This window comes from Quercus lobata, chromosome 5 (genome assembly GCF_001633185.2).
Source record: "Quercus lobata isolate SW786 chromosome 5, ValleyOak3.0 Primary Assembly, whole genome shotgun sequence".
Taxonomy (NCBI): Eukaryota; Viridiplantae; Streptophyta; class Magnoliopsida; order Fagales; family Fagaceae; genus Quercus; species Quercus lobata.
This window is the reverse complement of record NC_044908.1, coordinates 54,377,319-54,397,765: the sequence shown is the minus strand read 5'-3', so window position 1 is coordinate 54,397,765 and position 20,447 is coordinate 54,377,319. Positions and strand designations below refer to the sequence as shown.

The 20,447-nt window shown below is 32.4% G+C and overlaps 1 protein-coding gene across 5 annotated transcripts; it reads right to left on the bottom strand.

The window, feature by feature from the left end:
• Window positions 1–9,521: 9,521 nt before the first annotated feature.
• LOC115991460 (mediator of RNA polymerase II transcription subunit 19a-like) lies at window positions 9,522–19,954 on the bottom strand. 5 transcript variants are annotated; one of them, XR_004092191.1, is made up of 7 exons: window positions 19,671–19,954; window positions 18,143–18,175; window positions 12,834–13,123; window positions 12,366–12,563; window positions 11,285–11,343; window positions 11,026–11,125; window positions 9,522–10,880 (listed from the first exon to the last, which is right to left on the bottom strand). XR_004092191.1 is itself a non-coding variant. In XM_031115159.1 (6 exons), exons 2-6 carry the CDS (start codon window positions 18,171–18,173, stop codon window positions 11,113–11,115), a joined length of 591 nt encoding a protein of 196 aa, XP_030971019.1. In that variant the 5' UTR covers window positions 18,174–18,175; window positions 19,671–19,954; the 3' UTR covers window positions 9,522–11,112. The 5 variants fall into 5 exon arrangements, 1 of the variants encoding a protein (XP_030971019.1); XR_004092190.1 differs by having other exon boundaries at window positions 9,522–9,806; XR_004092192.1 differs by having other exon boundaries at window positions 9,522–9,787.
• Window positions 19,955–20,447: the final 493 nt, after the last annotated feature.

Here is a 20,447-nt window from a genome sequence, read left to right as displayed (position 1 = left end):
TTCTATCATTTTTCACTTATGTATACATATTTTCATATGCATTAGGCTTTTCTATTGTAACAATCATTCTAAACTCTGAAATTTATCCTTCAAAATTTCAATGTTGAGTACTAGATCGGCAACAATAGTTCTTTATTCTAACTCCAAGTATTTGTTGCTAGAGTAGAAACAATCGCCAATGCTTCTAACTACTTTTACTGTAGCAATGCATAATATTACATTAAGCAAATTATTTTTCCATTATTTTATGCATTTTGATTAAGTTAATTCATGGTATAACTTATTTATATTATTACAAATGATCAAATTTTTTCAAAAATATTACTTCTATTTTTTTTTTTTACCTGTTAACCTTCATTTTTGTATACTATAATTTATCCTTTTTGTGCAATAATATTCTCTAGGAATCTACTTAGCACATTCAAATAATGAAAGTGTTTTTCATGTGAATGAACAATGTGCTAAATTTTGGTTCATAAACTAACATCTTTCTCATATGATAAATCAAAAATTATAAGGATCATAGTTTAGAAAATAAAGTTATTGATTATATGTTTAAACCTATGTTTACACAAAAATACAACAATAAAACGTCAAACATAGCTATAAGCTCTACAAGGAAATGAGTTAACACCTTAATTCTATTCTACTATCGTTACCAAAAAAAAATTATTAACATTTATTTATTATAAAGTATTAAATTGAGAAATGAAGTATTGAATAGAATAAAAAATAAAAAACAAAAATAAGTTGAGATTAAGGATTTTGTTCAAATATCTTACCCTACTTAGAGAAAAATGAAGTCCAATGGACCAACATCGCCACTTAATTTTGGCTAACTTAGTTTGCCATATGACAATACTTGTTTGTTCACTACCAACCATAATTATTGAATTGATAACTATATTCATGTAGGTTTATTTTTCAGTTAAGGGTTTGTTTCTATCATTTTTCGCTTATGTTTGCATTAGGGTTTTCAACTATACCAATCATCAATTACGAAATTTTCCCTTTAAAGTTTTGGTGCTGAATTGGCAACAATTGTCAATGCTCATAACTACATTTACTATAACAGTGTATAATATTACACTAAGATAATTATTTTTCCATTATTTTATGCATTTTGATTAAGTTAATTCGTTTGAGATTGCATTGTGGTATAACTTATACATATGGTTACAAATGATCTATTTTTTTTAGAAACTATTACTTCTATTTGTTTTTTATATTTACCTACTAACCTTCATTTTTGTATAATATTATTTATTCTTTATGTGCAAACATATTCTCTAGGCATTTACTTAGCACATTCACATAATGAAAGTTTTTTTCAAGTGAATAGAGGAAAGATATGGTAAATTTTGGTTCATAAACTTGCATCTTGCATATGATAGATCAAAAATTATAAAGATCATAGTTTAGAAAAATAAAGTTAGAGTTAATTATGTGTTTAAACATAAGTTTACACAAAAATGCAACAATAAAATGTCAAACATAACTATAAGCTATCCAAGGAAATGAGTTAAGAACTTAATTTCATTCTACTATCATTACAAAAAAATTATTAAAATTTATTTATTATAAAGTATTAAATTGGTTTCTCAAAAAAAAAATATATTAAATTGAGTAAGAAAGTATTGAATAGAATAATAATAAAATGAGTTCAACTACATCAGATACTTAAGTGTTTAATTATGACTAGGTCTCATATAGAATTAATTATGAGTAATTATATGTCAAAATCTCATTGCTTCTTAAGGGAATGATTGTACATAAATGTACAAGATAATTCTAATAAATAACTAGGGATTTTGGGAACCTAATTGATTATATTCAAAAATAAATAAATGATTACTAAATGTTTAAAAATATCTAAATAACTCTTAAAATAATCTAATTCTAAAGTGACTTAAAAACAGGTCTAGACTGGTCAGTATCCTAAAATCTTATCTAGAAAAATGAGCAAAATCAGAAAAATAAATAAATAAATAAGGGATGATGAATATTGGAAGTTATGATTAGTGTCGTTAGGGGTGTCAATATTTGATACAACCTGTAAACATGACATAGGCTTTTACGGGTTAGAGTTGGACTTTACTTGGTTTGGGTCATAAACATGTTGACTCGAAAGCGACACAATAAGAAACGTGTCATAAGCGAGTAAATCCACATAACCCATTATAGACACGTTTGACACATCAATTTATTTGGGTTAACCCGAAATGACTCATTTAACACAACCTGTTTAACTTGTATAACAAATAAATATTCATTATATTTTAGATTTTTCAAATACCTTTTATATCCCCCTATATTTTAAACTTAAAAAGAAAAGTGAGTACTTACAAAAACTTATAAGTAATATAATTGTAAATTGAAACTTTACAAACCCTAGATCTAAACCCTACAAACCCTAAATATCTAAAGCTTCTTATAAATATCTAATTTTATATTATTTCTGTTGAACTATATTATTTTGAATTTGGGTCGAAGACTTGAAGTGTATGCACTACTTTTAGAATATAAATAACTTATTTCTATATGAATTTTATATTTAATATTAGGCGAGTTGAAATGAGTTGAGTCGCATTCGTGTCAACCTAACACGCCATGTTTATTAAACATGTCAAATGGGTCGAGTTCGGGTTGAGTCATTTAATCGAATACCCCTACCTCAACACGAATATGACACGCTAATCCAAATTGATACCGCTAGGTCAACACACAGACAATGTCGGTTGATCAAGAGTTCGAGCTCGTGACTCGATTTTCTAGTTTCAACCTTTATTTTTTGTCATGCACTCTAAAGTCTTATCTTATCATCATGGCGGATAAATATGAATTGTGATAGCCTTGAAAATGAAGAGCTATAATAAAACTTCACCATTTTGAGTTCTTCAAATCCAAGCCAATCCCACCACCTCCGCGGAACCCCATCACTCTTCCTTGTCCCTCTAATGGATGCCCATTTTGTGTGAGAAGTCTCAAGTCTAGGATTTCTAAATTCCATTTTTGATTGTTGTTGTGTATTAAATAACAACAAGGGGTGAGCAAGCAAATCAAATATTTCTTAAAATATTTTTTCAAAAGAAGGTTTTTATGGACTTGGCAGTGGTGATTGGTCAAAACTGGCAAAATTGATGGTGTCAGCGACAAGTTGTAAGAGGTGCCGGTGAAGGTTGGTTGTGGCGGACCCTAGTGGTGCCTTAGTTTGTTGAGTTTTCCTGTTTTTTATTTATTTTAGGTAGTGAAATAAATGGCACAATTCTAAGATTTAATTTAATATGTCACGCCCTAAACCCAGAAGAGTCCAAAGCATGAAAGACTAAGCCTTCAAGAGGTATTGTAGTGATTTTTTTTTCTTTCCATTTGATAAAATAAATAAATATATTGATCTCTCCACAATATAAGTTAGAGCCCTATGACACACTTACAAACAATACAAACTACAAATCATGTGTCTCCAAATATACATGAAAATCCAAAGCTCCAAATAAATAAACACAAAATCACGATCCTCTCTAAAATACGTAATCTCAACAGAAAATCTTGTTAAGAACTGAATTACGAAAAGAAGGAATGGAAGAAACAGAGAAATGGGAAGAAGAAATATGGATCACTTCGAGGGAACCACCTCCAACAGAGTAAGAAGAAGAAAGGAAAAGTAAAGAGTCAAAACAGAAAGAATAGTATTGAGTAATTCCAAGCTGTCTTCATTATTCCCAAAATTGGCCTTATATACAATTACAACATTAACCAGCTCAGTAACTACCAATTGTAACTATCTGTAACTATCTAACAATTTCCTAACTAACTGACACTAACCACTCACTCAACTGCACGTGCCTCTATCTAGCACCACTGCACACACGCCTCATCATCACAGTATGCACAGCTCATCACACTATTAGGCACCTGCCACACACACCATCTATCGAGCCAACTGTTGGCACATCAGACACACTATTAGCACAACACTACACAGCCAGCACTACTAAGCCAACACAACACTACACAGCCAACACACCTAAGCCAGCATACCCAGCATCTTAACAATATAGGCCTATCATGCCCAAGGCTAACAAACCTCAAGAGCCCAACCTCCAGTAGAATTAGCTATGGCCTCAAATAATTTAGTAAACTAAGCACCAACAATTTATAGCACAAATCTCCCATTTAGCATAGTACTCAATCACCACCAATTAAACAAGCTCCATGCCCTAGGTATAGCAAATTTATCTGTAAAACCATTGGAGAGTGGAATGAGTTAAAGCCCAATAAGTAGCATAATTAATGGAAGTGTGGAAAATGCAAGTTTCATGATGATAAACAGTTTGCAAAACATGTTTTAGTTTGGGAAATTGCTAACTGAATACTACAAGATCATTTTCAATAATAATGTAACAAGAATGATTAAATGATGAAGCACAAAATTTCTCAAAATAATACCATGAAACTATATATTATAATCTGTGAGTACCAACAATATAATTTTCGAAGCCTTGATATCTAACATAAGGTAAATTAGGGATCCACCCATCCACAACTGGCATAATATTGTCATCTCTGGTATGCAGACTCTTGGCCCCATGGATGGCAGCCTCACACATACCCTAAAGATTTTTCTCTCCCCCATGGGCAGCAGAGAGAGCGTGTCAAATAGGACCTCTCTTGCATGTGGTCTCTTGACCCCATAGACAACAGCTTCACCCACACATAATTAAGGAACATCTTTCCCCCATGGGCAATAAGGAAGAACACGTTAAGGGTGTAAATTCGGGTTAGCATGTCGGGTTCGTGTCATGTCAAGGTAAGGGTATTCTACTAAATGGCTCAACCCTAACCCGACCCATTTAATAATCGTGTCATGATCTTTCAACCCTAACCCGACCTGTTAATAAGGCGGGTTGACCTGACCCAACCCATTTGACATACTTAATAAACAAGTCATATTAGGTTGACACGAATGTAATACAACCCATTTCAACCTGCATAATATTAAATATAACATCCATCTAAAAATAATTTTTTTTACATCCCAAAAAGCAGTGCATACACTTCAAGTCTTCAACCCACATTCAAAATAATATAGTTCAACAAAAATATAATATTCATCTAGAAATAAGTTCTTTACACTTCAAAAGAAGTGTATCCACTTTAACCCAAATTCAAAATAACAAAGTTTAACAAAAATAAAATAACATAATTCAACAAAAATATAATATCCTTAAAACTCGTCAAATGCTAAGTATCAATATTGAAAAAATTTGAGCAAACAGTAAACTAATCCTGACTTTGACCACGATCATCATCCATAAATTTTTTGTTGATGTCCAAATTCATAACATCTTTCACAAGCTCATCCAATTTCATTTGTGCAAGTTCTATGTCAAAAAAAAAAAAAAGTATTAGTAGTTCTAGAGTTTGTAAAGTTTTAATTTCCAATTATATCCATAGTAAATTTTTGTAATTACTCACTTTTCTTTTTAAATTTAAAATATATGTTGGATATAAAAAGTATTTGACAAATCTAAAATAAAATAAATATTTATTTGTTATACGAGTTAAAAAAGGTTGTATTAAGTGAGACATTTCGGGTTGACACAAATAAATTGGCGTGTCAAACATGTCTATTGCGGGTTACGCAGGTTGACTCGCTTATGACACATTTCTTATCGTGTCGCTTTCGAGTCGACCCATTTATGACCCAAACCCATTAAGACACAACTCTAACCCGAAAAAACCCGTGTCGTGTTCGCAGGTTGGGTCGAACATTGACACCCCTAGAAAGTGTCATCCAAAGTGAAAGAGCACTGACCTGGATTTGATTCCATTGTCACAAAGACTACGGAAACCAAATCAGGTAATCATCGAGAAATCACACATGACATAATGTTAAGACCACATAAAACTCACAGGTTACATTACTTTCAAATACATAGTTTATCTCTAGGTAATTTCAAAAAAACCTTAAATAATCTAACTTTCACAAAATTTGTAAGGTTTTCAACTTTATTCTTGTCAAAAGATGTTTTATCAATTTCTCTCATAACAAGACAAGATAAGCATCTTTAAATTTTATAATATACCATAAAATCCATGATTTCCTTATCAAAGATTAAATAAAAAATGCTCATTTTTCCATATCAACAATTCATGTATTTCCCCAAGTGCAATACCAAATATGATGCATGTTCATATATATATATATATATATATATATATTAAGGTTGCGACACAATAGTTTTTAGGAAAATACAGTTTCCATAGGTAATTTCCAAAAGCGTGTCTAACCCAAAGACAACATTTATGGAACATGGTTATTTTTCAAAAATCCCATTAAAGAGCTACTTATCTCAAAAAACCAACCAATTTTACCTCAATCGGGCATCACAAAATCAACCAATCTCATCACTAGGTCCATCACTGAGAATCTCAAAACCTAGTAACATAAGGAACAATCCTATTAATAACAAGACCTATCGCAAAGTTTATCATCACATTTGTCTCCAAAATCGAATAAGATCACCTAAAACAAATCAAATGCACTAAAGCCTAGTTTGCCCAACCTAAGACAAGTACCCATTCCCAAACGGGAACCAAACAAGCATACAAACTCATAGTGCCACAACACAAAACCAAAGTATTTTAATTCTCCACTACAAGCAATGTGCACATATAAACATAACATAAAACACATCAATTCATAATAGGGGTAGCATATCTCATGAGTTTCCCTTTAGAGCATTAAATGATTAAATCAAACTATTATTAGACTTAACAAAGTAAAATACATGTCGAAAAAAGCATATGAATTTACAAACCAATCTATTCAACAAATATTTGAAGTAAATTCCACAAAATCTCAGCGCTTTCATCGTACTCTCAAATTCAATATACAACAAGCCAGCCATTTTCTAAAAATTGTTTGGTCCACGAAAATTTATCCAATTAACTTGAAATTAAATAGGGATAAACTCTTATATGTGTTGTATGTACTATCAAAAATTCAGCTGAAAATAATTTTTCTATAATTTATTAAAAATCATTTAGAGTCCCAAAAGAAAATTACTATAATTTTAATATTATTGCAAAAGTTTTGAGACTTGATTAACCTTAAAACTACATGTGTTAGCACACATTAACAACTAGGAATGCAACCCATAACCTCATATAACAATCATCACAACGCAAGCAAGAAATTCAATCCCATAACTCAAATAGGCAATTCATCAAACACTTAGCATGCAACAAGCATTATGTACATATCAATCAAACAATTTCATAGTTAATACCATCAACTTTCACATATGTCAAAATCTTTTCCAAAATGCAAGGAGCTCACTTTCAAAAATCAATCTAATTCTTAACATAAATCAAAAACCCATATGATTTCTCAAGAAACCCAACTCACATGGTTGCCAAACATAACATCCAATTCACCTCATTAAATACATAGCCTCCAAATAAAGTCTTAAATGTCCTACACCTCAAATACCCACTAAGTAATTATCATAAACATCATGAAACAACAAGCCCAAAGGATTTCATAGAAGAAAATGACAGAAAACTTAGATTTTTTCCTCATCTATTGAATTAACCAAACTTAGAGGGATGGTCTTTCAAATGGGTTGGCCAAAATAGCCACTAGAACTCTTGGTGGTGGATTTTGATTGGAAAATAACCTTCCATGAGTCCGCCAAGATAGATATTTAAGAGGCAGAAGTGAATAAACTTCACATGAGGATGAGAGAGAGGATTTTCTGCCATGGGGAATGGCAACACCAGAGGAAAGAGGGAAAGGTGATGGGAGGTGGCACTTTAGAAAAATAGAGGAGGAAGCCAACGTGAGTTACATATAAGGCTAAGGCTAGGCTTGGGTCTTATTACAAAAATGCCCCCACTCAAATAATTTCCAAAACAACCTTTTTATTTGTTTATTTATTTATTTTGTAAAGGCTGGGGTGTCACATAATAGGTGAACATGTGAATATGTTTTTATTTGAGAAACATAGAGTAGAGTAGGAATGTGTTACAAAAGATTAATGTTAGAATTTGTGGTTGGGTACAGTGTTAAAAGCTGAGGATACCCATATCTTTTGTACATGAAAGCAATTATGATTTGGGCCTCTTTTGGTTTTCAGGAGAAAGGGTTGTTATTGTGAAAGAAGAAAGTAAAACGAGAAGCGAGAGACAGTATTGTAGCGGATGAGATAAAATGAAGGGAATGAAGAGTTTATATAGAGGTCATGAAGCTCCTAGGAATGAAATTGGGGTCATTATTTTCTTTGAATAGTTCATTTTTGTTTCAATATCCACAATCGTTTGGCCTTAACCCTATGTTCGTAACATCTTTTAGTTGGTGGCATCAATTGCCACAAGTTTTATCCTTTTTCATAAGGGCTAGTTTGCCAACCTTGTTTTGAATTACATCTTTTATTTTGTGCGCCAACATTACCTACCCGAATAATTAATTGCTTTTAACTTGAACTCTCAATATCTAAAGTTTAACTCAATAAAATATTAGAGAGAGAAAAAAAATATATATCCGTTTATGCAATCCACTTATTGAGCATTTATATAAAATAAATAAATAAATAGGTACATACCTTATGTAATACATCAGATTCCGCAATTAAATTCGGACACTTATTTATTTTAAATTTAATTGTATTTAAAAAAGATAATACTATTTATTTCTTATTGGTTAATGGAACCAAGCTTTTGAATTTTATTAGAAAACCTAATATTAAGTTTTACTAAAAAATAAAAAAAAGTCTTTCATCTACAAAATTGCAGTTTCAGATCCATCAGGTGTGTGAGTATTTTGTCTAGGAAGACCCTAGGGAATCACTTATTAATAAAACTGGAAGGAAATTAATTCCATATTTATTTGTCTTGTTTTGGTAAAAAATCCAAGTTGATTTAAAACCAGGAAAACACTTGTTTTGGGAAAACCAAGTTCTATGTTGATTTATATTAGGGAATAATTTTTCATTTCTAGAAAAAGTCAAATTCTATGCCAATTAATCCAAGTTTATTTTGTTAAAACCAAATTCAATATTGGTTTATACCAGAAAATTTTTGTTTTAGCAAAACCAAATTCAATGTTGGTTTTGATAAGAGTAAACATTTTTTTTGGTAAAATCAAATTCCAAGCAGGGGAAATATCAGTTTTGGCAAATCCATATCCCATGTAGTTTTATACCAGCAATTCTATGTTGGTTTATACCGAAAAGCTTGTTTTGGTATTTACCAAATTCCCTCTTTGGTTATACCATGAAAAATTTTGTCACCAAAACCGAATTACATGTAGGCTTATACTGGGAAAATTTTAAGATTTTTAAGAAAAATCAAATTCATGCTGCTTGATCAATTATATTTTGGTATAACAAAATTCTACGTTGCTTTGTAACAGAAAATTGTTTTCATATAACAGGATTAATTTTCTTTTGATACAACCAATTTCCATGTTGGTTTACACAGGGAAAGAACGGTTTTGGTAAAACTAAAATCCCATCTAGATTGATTCCAGAAAAATCTTGTTTTGGTATATCCAAATTTCATGTTGGCTTATACCAGGAAGAATAGTTCAAAACTCAATCCCGAGTGAGATGCACCGGTTAGGTGCTGCAAAGAGTTCATAACTAAATTATTGTAACACCTAGACATATAGAGTAGTTGCCAGTTCCAATTAATTGTTATCACATATAGTGTCAGGTTCACCCTGTCAAAAAAAATAAATAAACAAGAGACAATTGATAACCTCTATCAGCTCTGCACTTCTCTGCATCAAGAGAAGAAAACTGCAGTCAAGGAGTACAGAGATGAGCTTCAGCAAAAATCAGGGAACATATATCATGCATAAATAACAGGTAGATACTCTCATCCAGGCACAGTTTTTGGAAAGTGATATCATAGCTATTTAAACTCGTCAAAAAATAAAAATCATACAGCTTTTTCTGATCTCCCTATGATTGTTCTTATTTTTTTCAAATGTTAGGGCACCTCCAAGATGTAATCAATTTGTAAAATCTTCACAAATTTGAAAATGACAATGGAAGTCAATTAGAAACTGGTAAAGCACTGCCAACTGCAGTATAAAATATCAGGAGCAGAGATAAAATATTGAGGTCTCTTTGTGGTATCCAGAGTAAAGTCAAGTTAACCCAAAGAGAATTTGTTTTCCCAGGTTGTTTAGTAATTTAAAGAACGTACACATTATAGCCGTCAAAGAGGTTCTACTGTTCAATTTTTACTGATATATAGGAAGTTCACATGCCTTCTAGTTCTGGCTGCTTGAATGCAGGGATAAAGAAGTAAAAAAGTATGGATTTACATTTTAATTTTTTATTTTAAAAGAACTTTTTTTAAGTACATCAAAATTAATTATTTTATGTATTGGAAGAATTTGAAAACGATCCTAAAAGATCCAAAACACTTTGCATTAGATTTAACAGTGGCCTTAGGCTTTGGTTGGAAGGACAGAAAAGTGAAAGAAAAGAAATAAAAAAAGAATGAAAAATAAAAATAAAAAAGATAGGAAATAAGAGATTAATATTTTCTATCATAAATGTTTGGTAGGAGGGATAAAAAAGTACAAAGAAAACAAAGCAATCGTATATTATTTTATCCTAGTATTGAATTGTTTTTAACAAACTAGAATGATAAAGATATCAAATCACCCATGTAAGACATTTTCTACCCTATTTTCCTCCTATTTTGGGAAGATTAAAACTGACGGGCCCAGATAAAAAATAATCATCTCTATTTTTTTCCATTCTTCCACTCTTATATTCTAAACAAGAGAAGATATCAAACATCTCTTCATCCTTCCCTAACCTGTCACTCTTCCAACCCTACCAAACGCACTTGAAAGTCTAAACAAATGTCAAAGAGAATAATAAGCTTCTTAAGAAATAAAAGTTGTAGTACCTGGATAAGAATTTTTGTTGTATTCTACAGTAATTTAATTTTTTTATTATTTTGATCTTTCTTCTTGATTTTCAAGTGGGAGATACGTACCTGAAGATTTTTGAGAACATAAAGTAATATCCAACCAAGCCCAAGTGAATTGTTTTCAGACGACAACCTTTAGTTAGGCTGTTGCAATTATTTAATAGTTCTGAAGTGAAGGGAAATGTTATCAGAGTCAAAAATATAGCAAGTAGAACAGAAAGCAAAGAGCTTGACAAAGAAGTAAAGAAACATGGATTATGATGCGGAAGAACACAAGGAGCAGTTATATCAAACGACTAGATCATTCCAATTTCCCCTTTGTTACCTGGCTTTTTGATGCTTGCGACTATCAAAAAGATCTCCATTTCCTTCATGCCTCCTTTTCTGAATCAACAAATAAAAATAGCTATTTACAGTTATTTGAGTGCTTTCAAGAAACACATTAAAATTTAACTTCATGTTAAAGTTAGGCCACTCCTTAAGTTGAACCAGTTCTGGAAGTCCATAGAAGCACTAATGGTTTAATTTATAATAGCAAAATGGAGCCAACCACAATCAATGAAATTTGATGATGTTATTGGATCAACTTAAGATAATTTTGCATTTTTGGAAACTTTACTGAATAATTTTTAAGAAACAAAATATAGGGTCATTTTTTAATTATTAGAGAGTAAATGGATGAGGTGAGGATCAAGAATATCTTAGGTCCAAGACTTGTCATGCTAAAAATGAAAACACAAATAAATTTTTTTTTTTTTTTTTTAAGTAGTTTAAAGAGATTTTTTTACTTTTTAAAAATTTTGGTATATTCACATTTTTACTATAATAATTCATGATGCAGCCAAACAAGGAAGAAGACCAATCCCAGCTTAAGGGTGTGTTTGGATAGAACTTATTTTGCTAAAACTGAAAACTGAAAACTGAAAACTGAAAACACTGTAGCAAAATAATTTTTAAATGTGTGAATAGTACCGTGGGACCCATTTTTAATGAAAAAGTTGATAAAAAGTGTAATTTGTGGGTCCGTGAACAGTGCATATGTGCACTGTTCACTGCAGAAAGTCAACAATTGCGGTTACTGTTCATTGAACAGTAACCGCAATACTCCAAATGAAAATGCGTGAAAAAAAAAAAAAAAAAAAAAAAAAAAAAAACAGAAACGCAACGCAACGCAAAAAAAGTCCAACCCAAACACACACTAAGTTTATGTTACAAACTACAAATGCTACTAGGTAGTAATACAATCTAATGAGGATATGCAAAAGATGGTGACTGATAACCTATCCTTACATAATATGATCCCATTATTCATCACCTAAAATAAAATGTTATCATCCAAAATGAATAAAATATTGATTTAGGCCATGGCATTCATAATATGACAAGAAAAGGGATGTTATGGAAACCTTGTCTTGCTGTTTCAAATCAAGATGTCCATCTCTATTTTTATCCTTATCATCACTCTTGTCTTTGTGGCGGTGTTTGTGCTTCTTATGATCCTTATCCTTCTTCTTGTCTTTGTCCTTGTGCTTCTTATGCTTCCTCTTCTGGTCTCTGGAGTCATCATTTGACTTTGCCCCTGCACTAGGCATCCCCTTCTCAGCCTGTAAACACCATTCAATATGACAAGACCATATGTTACAGAATTCGCAACACAAGAACGGCACATTCATTCTCAAGTTCAGAAAGCTGTCATTGTCCAGCTTAAGGCAATTATAAAGGAAAGACAAAATTTTAACACACGTTATACATCAGAACAGGCCTTGAGCAACACCTCACCCCACTCTCCTTCCCCCAGGTAACACTTACAAAAAATAAGAAGACAAGGTTAGAAATAATAATAAGAACACAGTTCAATGTAACATAGATCTTACATCAGTCAGGTAGACAGGAGTTGTCTCTCTCATCTGAAAGGCTTCCCACAGTGCATCCAAGTCAAAAGGATGTATATGTGCATTCCTCTCTCTCAAATAGGAAATACTCTGCGAGAGTTGATCTAATTCCATCCCTTCTCCTCTCCTAATTTCCGTGTCTCCCACCACATTGCGTAGATAATGAGTCTGCGACACTGATAAAGGAAGTGGTCTCTTGCAAAAGAATTCATGATGAGGCCACAACTTATACTGATTTATGAGATCAACAGCACCACTAAGTTCCCTAGGCCCTGATTTCCAAAAAGAGCCTTGTTATACGAAATGTAACGAAAACTGAACTTCAAAGAGGAAGGAGGGGAACTGGAATGGCAAAAAATAAATAATATCTTCTTCTTCTTTTTTCCAGTAGCACAATCGCTTAAACTACTCTAAACATGATACCCTGATTTCTGCATTGTGTTCTTCCATCTTTGAGGTGGTTTCAATGTCAAAAATAATGTATAAGAGAACAAAGACTCTACAAATAATGCAATAACATCACTTTTCGTAAATCCCCATGCACAAGACCAATCAAATAAGGAGCTTGGAAAAGTTTATAACAACTTGTTCCCCATACTCTCCACATCCTCAAATGTATGCCTATTGCGCACTGTCCATATGATCCTTATCAAACATAAGGAAGCCATGCTCCAAATAACTGGCAAGTTCTTACTCAACCAAACATAAGATCCATCACATTCCCTGAGGGACTTAATTTGAACCCAAAGGATCATTAAAAAAAAAAACTCCAGTCTTTCAATTTAGGTTTGCCTTTATGTAACGCTATTTAGAATGGAATTGTTAAGAGGATAGAATGTCAGTTGGCAAGCTGGAAAATATATAAGGATGAACAGTGACATTGATAAAAAGCACCCTTCTGAGTTTACCCACATATTTCATGTTTTCTTTCGCTTGCCTACATCAATGGCAATTAAAACTTGTGACACAACACGAGACTTTTTGTGGGATGGTGTTGGAGATGAACTCAAATTTCATTGGGTGAAATGGAATCAAGTGTGTAGCCCAAGCCAATATGGTGGGTTAGGCGTCAAGGATTACGTGTTTTCAACCAAGCAGTATTAGGCAAAGGTCCGTGAAGACACGTGGCAAAGAGAGATCAACGATGGAGGAAGGTTGTAGTTCAAAGTTAGTTATGTGCTCCAACAATGTGGGAGTGCAGAGGTATATAAGTGACGGAGGGTGAGGTTTGGTCTCCAAATTCACTCGGTAGGACAGTTTTCAAATCCAGCTTTGGTATGACTTGTAGTGCAGCAATATGCCATTAAAAGATGCTTACTCAAGAGTTATTTCATACTGCAATTGAAAGGAGATTGTTCAAACGCAAAAAATTTTTTGGTCTCCAAACTTCATTAGGGAAATTCATGATTTATCAGTGTCTGTAATTTCTATTTTGTACTTATTGTTTCCAACTAAAGCCCACAGGGATTAATAAGAAAAGACAGTATGGTATTCTTCTAAAAGAAGGGAGGTCACCATCAATTCATAATAGTGTTTTTTTTTTTTTTTAATAGTTACAACAATGAGAGAGGGGGGTTTTGAACCTTGGTTCTCCTCAAACGATACCACTAAGCTACAAGACTCTTGATCAATTCATAATATAGTGTGTTAAAGAAAGGAGGAGAGAATTTACTCTATACTTGGAGTATCTTGCAAGTAAAAGTACCAGTTTCACTTGGATTGTAGCTTTCGAAAAATATTCTGATGGTGGACAATTTAAAGTAGCAGAACAAAATAATAGTAAGTTGCATGTGTAAAAAATTTATATATAAAAAATTTTTTTTTTTTTTAAACAGTACAGAAAAACCATTGTTAAAAAACTTTGGACGTTTTTTCTTTTCCTTTTTTCACTTTTTGGGATTGTGTGTCATGTCTCACTCTCATAGTAGTATGAGTAGTTGGTTTGTTGGAGAGACAGAGGAACAGCATGATTTGGAATGCTATACCTTGGCTCTCATATGGTATATTTGGCAGCAAAATACTCGTACATCTGAAGGGTGTGAAACTGCAATGTTAAATATGAAGGTTATACGGTGCTTCATGAGTGGATTGCAGAAACAGATATTTTTCTTCTTTATCGAATATGTTAGATTTCATAGGATTGAAATTCAGATATCAATAGTTTTGTGTTACTCTTGTATACCTCCCGTCACATGTACTAGGGTGGTGCACCCTCTTCAAATATATTTAATTATTTATTAAAATAGAAAGAAAAAAAAAATCATCAGAAAATAAATAAATTTTCAGAAACGTAACTGGAGCAACCAAAAAGGCCTGTCTTAAGCCTTTAAGGTAAACTCCACTACAACCACAGTGGTTACCTGCCCCCGCGCGGGCCGGGGGGTGGGTGGGGGTAAGTACCTTACTACTATGTCATTTTTTGTCATTTATATAAGCTAATATTACTGAATAAAAACCTCTCTACAACAGTAAATCATTTTGTTTTCCTTGTCTATAGAATGAATATATAATATAATATAATATATATTCAGTAAAAGCTTGAGTCAGGCATACAGAATGAATACTGAAGTCTAACTCAACTATCAATTAATAATTAAAAAACAAGGATTCACAAAATAATTTCTAGTATAGAAAAATTTGAAAATGTTTGAGTTATGCCTTCTCAAGGATTCCAAGTTCCAAGTGACCATTTCAAGATCAGAAGGGTTATGTGAAACTCGCATTGCTATATCACTGTGTTTAAACCTCACAAGATACTCTTCCCAGAGTGAAGCTCTGATGAACAGTGAATCAAATAAAAAATGAAGATTCCAACAAAATAAAACAAAAAAGATGTACCAACATATAAAGCAAAGGGCCTTGTTTCGTATCACAGAGAGACACAAGCCTTATACCATTTCTTAAGTACATCAATACCTAGATTAGCCCCCTGAGCAAGACAGTTTTTAGAGCAGCAAAATAGAATGGGTTCACCTGCCACCACCCTCCCCTCCCCAAAAAATAATGATAATAATAATACTCTATTCAACCATAGTCATTCCAGAGAAGACATCAATGAGTCAGAGAATGGGCTACTAGGTCATATTCCAAATGTGGGTCAGTACATCATACCATTAAGTTAAAAGTTTTTCGTATGCTAAATAACCAAAAATAATCAAAAGGACAAAGTTTAGCTTCAAACCGGTTTGGAGCTTTCTCCTCCAACCATTATGTGGTGATTCATAAAATATCCACATGTAGTATTTAAACAAGTCACATGACATTAAAAAAGTCACATGAAAAAAAACTACACATGTATAGTCTCTTTAATCACCAAATAGTGGGTTGAAGGAAGATAGCTCCAAGCCAATTTGGAGATAAACATTTTCCTAATCAAAATTGTTTAAGAAGGCAGCTTACTTGTTAGGATTACATTTGATTTAAACCACTTAACAAGTTGAGTTCAACATTTCCCAACAACAACTTACTTTTAAACTTGTCATCAGTTCAATCCAAGTTGGGTACCACCTTTTAGCTGAAACCCATGGCTGGACTGCACCGTGACCAGTTCTAGCTGAGTCAATTGCTTGTCCAGTCCATCATAAGAGGAAAACTAGCTTACTTGCCAGGTTATACAGGACAGCCTAGGAAATTCAGACATTAGGGTGTCTTGCAAAGGTAAAGTTGTGGCGTAAGAGTAGAAAAGCAATCAAGGGGCAATTTTGATGGGCAGATTTTGTTAAATCAGCAACAAAAAGAGCCATTGCAGAGAGGCTTAAACAGAGCCAGCAAACAATTAATGAGAAAGAATAAAATGAAGGAGAGAGGCAAGAAACTGGTCAACCTGCACCCACACTCAAATCCTCAAAATTCCATACTTCAATTTTGAAAAGTTTGAATAAAACTGACCAAATCTTAAAAACTAGTAGATGGCAAGTAACAATCTTCCACTGATTTTTTATTAGTGAAAAACTTCCACTAATTTAGAAACTAATAAGGCTAGAATCCTAACCAATTCAAAAAGGTAAAAGACTAGCTAATATCTAATAATTAAAGGCCAAGAAAACACACCTTTGAGTGCTAGAAAAACTGTTAATGAAAACATAAACTTGAATGCTATGCGGGACTTAAGCCCATCAAACATTCCATGAGGCCCAATGCATAAAACCCTAAATTGGCAAATCTAAAAGTCACATTTTTTTGGCAGATACATCACTGGGCCACCAGTTCCCCAATCCAATGGGCAAGGCCAACACAGGGTTAAAACCATGTATGGAAAAGGTCAATTGAACTTATCTATAAAAAAAAAGGTCAATCGAATAGGTAGAAAACCATTAAAAACTACTGATTTCTAAGGTAGACACACTATTCCCCCTCTATCTTGGTTCAATAAATTTTTCCATTAGCAGATTGCGGAGGATAATTGAAATATGAAGTGGCTTATGCGTTCAAAGGCTTGGAAAGGTCAGGGCTGGCTGTGAAATATTGTTTCCTACAACTTTTTATGATTGGATAACTCCTCTAAGTAGTCTTTCACTTACACTTATCAAAAAAAAAAAAAGTAGTCTTTCACTTACTAGTTTTATGGACTTTATTGATTGCTCTACTTTTTTTATATTTGTTTTACACCACCAGCACATATCCCATGTGCTGGGGGTTGTCTTTTTTTATATCTAATAAAGTCTGTCTTACTTATCAAATATATATATATATATATGAAGTGGCTTATGACTTTCATTAAAATCAATTATCTTTTAAGTCCATGTCACTTGAATTTTTAAGAGCCAACCACCAGGGAATCTAAAGAAAATGAACAACTTATATGTGCAGGAAGAATTGATAGGTCATTTAAAACCTTCAAAAGCCTTGTTCTCAAAGCAAAGAGAGAAGTACCCAAGCCTTTTTTTTTTTTTTTTTTTTTTGAGAAATAGAGAAGTACTCAAGCTGATATAAAAAATTTAGCCATTAATTACAGCCTATTTATACCTAGTAGGTATGATCACATATTCTGCCCAGACATAATTAAGAAAGGGAAATAAGATGAAGAATCAATAGAACCTCCACCAGTAAGTATGGCAGAGGCAGTATTCATCCCATTGTTGCTCTATTGTGGAGGGCATCTCAAAAATATCATTTTAAAATAAATTATTTCCACAGTCTCCTCATATTAGTTCTTTTTCAAAAGTTCGGAAAGAAAATACCATATTTATTTTCAAAAAAAAAATTATCATATCTAAAGTATTTAATATCGACAGGAATTTAACTATACAAGTAAAACAAAAAACCAGATAAGCAGCATAATAGCATCTTACCCCTTCCAAACTTTCTACCTTCACGATCCATTCCTGTAATGTCAGAACAACCGACAGCTTTAGTTCATCAGTCAATATCGCTGAAAAAATATTAAAAGGGAAAACACACATATATACACACACATACGCAGAAAAGAAAAGAAAAAAAAAATAGCATGCTTTCTGGTCCTTACACTATCCAGAGGTGGCTTAACCTCCAGTCCTCCACAAATTTGAAGATCAAAATATGAATGACCAATGTCCTTAGTAAAATAATTTCATCAATGTTGAACTACTTCCTAAGTAAAGTTTTTGATGAGTAAACAAATTAATTATGAGCACAAAGTGGCCGAACATGCGGAGTACATAACAGATACACCATGAATTCAAGAAAAACAAAAGGATCTAAAAATTATAACAAGTTAAAAAAAAATAATAATAAAAAATAATAAATAAAATAATAAAATTAAAAAAAAAAAAAAAAAAAAAAAAACAGCTACTAGCACCTATCCAATCATAAAGAGTCTTCAAAAGTAGAAGCTTCAACTCTTAAGTTGTTTTCTAACTGCCTGGGTAAAGTTACTATGAAATTATTAGACATATTCAAAACAATCATAATCTAATCCCTTCTTTTGGTGCCACAGAGAAAGAGAATTTGATACCCACATGAACTGACAGGGATAGATGACCATGTAATCAAGGTTTTTCATTAATAATGATTCATACAAAGCTTAACGATAAACAACCCAACACTATAATATAATATGAAGTACACAAAAATCTATTTTGTAACCTAGGAGAACACTTGAAACAACAACCCTAACAACAGAGAAAAAATTCAATATTTAGATAGGCTTGATTTCGACTAGTTGGATATCTAAATTACATTAGGCACAATATTGCTATGAGCTAGTAGAAATCATTCAAAGAACCTCTAACTTAAAACACTAGAAATCCTGAACCCCCTTAACTCGGTCATCATTTTGTTCAACCTTCATCATCATTCATCACCAACCTATACTAATTCTTCTTGCTTTTTTCTTTTAAAAAGTGTATTCAAATCAGTAAAAGACAACACACATTTCTATTTCTCTACCTACCATGCTTTTCAAAACTAACACAAAAAGTGTCTTGTTTTATTATTAAACCCCACATATACCAACGACCAAAGATACAAATGACACACCTATGAAGTATACAACCATCTCTAACAAAACACTGTTATGTTCCAACACAATTACACAACCAACCCACATAATAATAAAACCCAAAATCCACAAAAACATGAAAAACCAATTGAATTGCTGAGAATTAATGTTTCTCGTTAACAAACCATTGTAAAAACATATTCCACATACAAGGAAATCAGATAACACACTTATAACATAAACCACAACAATCTATGACTATGAGAATGGCCCAACAAAAATTATCGGATACCCATTAAAAAAAGACATGTATATGACCAAACTAAAGCTTCAAAACAAAAACCCAAGTCTCATAGTTCCTGTTATTGGCTTCGATTGATTCTTATAGACGTTGCAATTACCTGGGAAAGACACGGTGGAGTGAAAACTGAAACCAGGAATTGTACAGTGGAGATTGAAAATTGGGAGTGGGTTTGCAGCGATCGTTGATGGGGATTTTGATGAGAGGGAACGGAAGGTTTCGAATTTGTGAGAGCAGGAAAGTCCTACAGTTACGTTAAGAAGAGGAATTGAGGGAAAACCCTAGGCTAGGCGGTGCCTTTGAATAGTCTAGGAGTGGCTGCATCAGATTTTGTATATTGAGAGAGCTCTAAAATATTCTTACACAGTCAAAAATAAAACGTTAAAAAATATCTCTTAAAATAACCCGTCAACTTTTCTCGTATCGGTGTCATAATTTTGCATTCATGCTAAGTTGAGGTTTATGTGTTTGTCCAATAACAAAGTGTCAATAAACTATTTTTCTCAAAAAAAAAAAAAAATTTTTAAAGTGTCATAAAACTAGCTAGCTTCAAAAAATAAACAAATTCACACATAAAAATATGATTTAAGCGCTATTAGTATTCATTTTTTGGAAATGACCTCATGAAACTCCTAATTGTATCAATAGCTTGTAAAATAATATTAATGGACAAGCATTTTTTTTTTTTTTTTTTTTGGAGAAACTAGTGGACAAGCATGTTAACCTCAAATTGAGACAAATAAAAAATTATGATGACTAAACAAAAATAATAATACTTATTCTCATAATACGTTGGGGATCGAAGATAGATGCATTGAGAAGAATTCTTGACTAATTAATATAACATATAAAGACATACTTTAACTTAAAAGGCTTA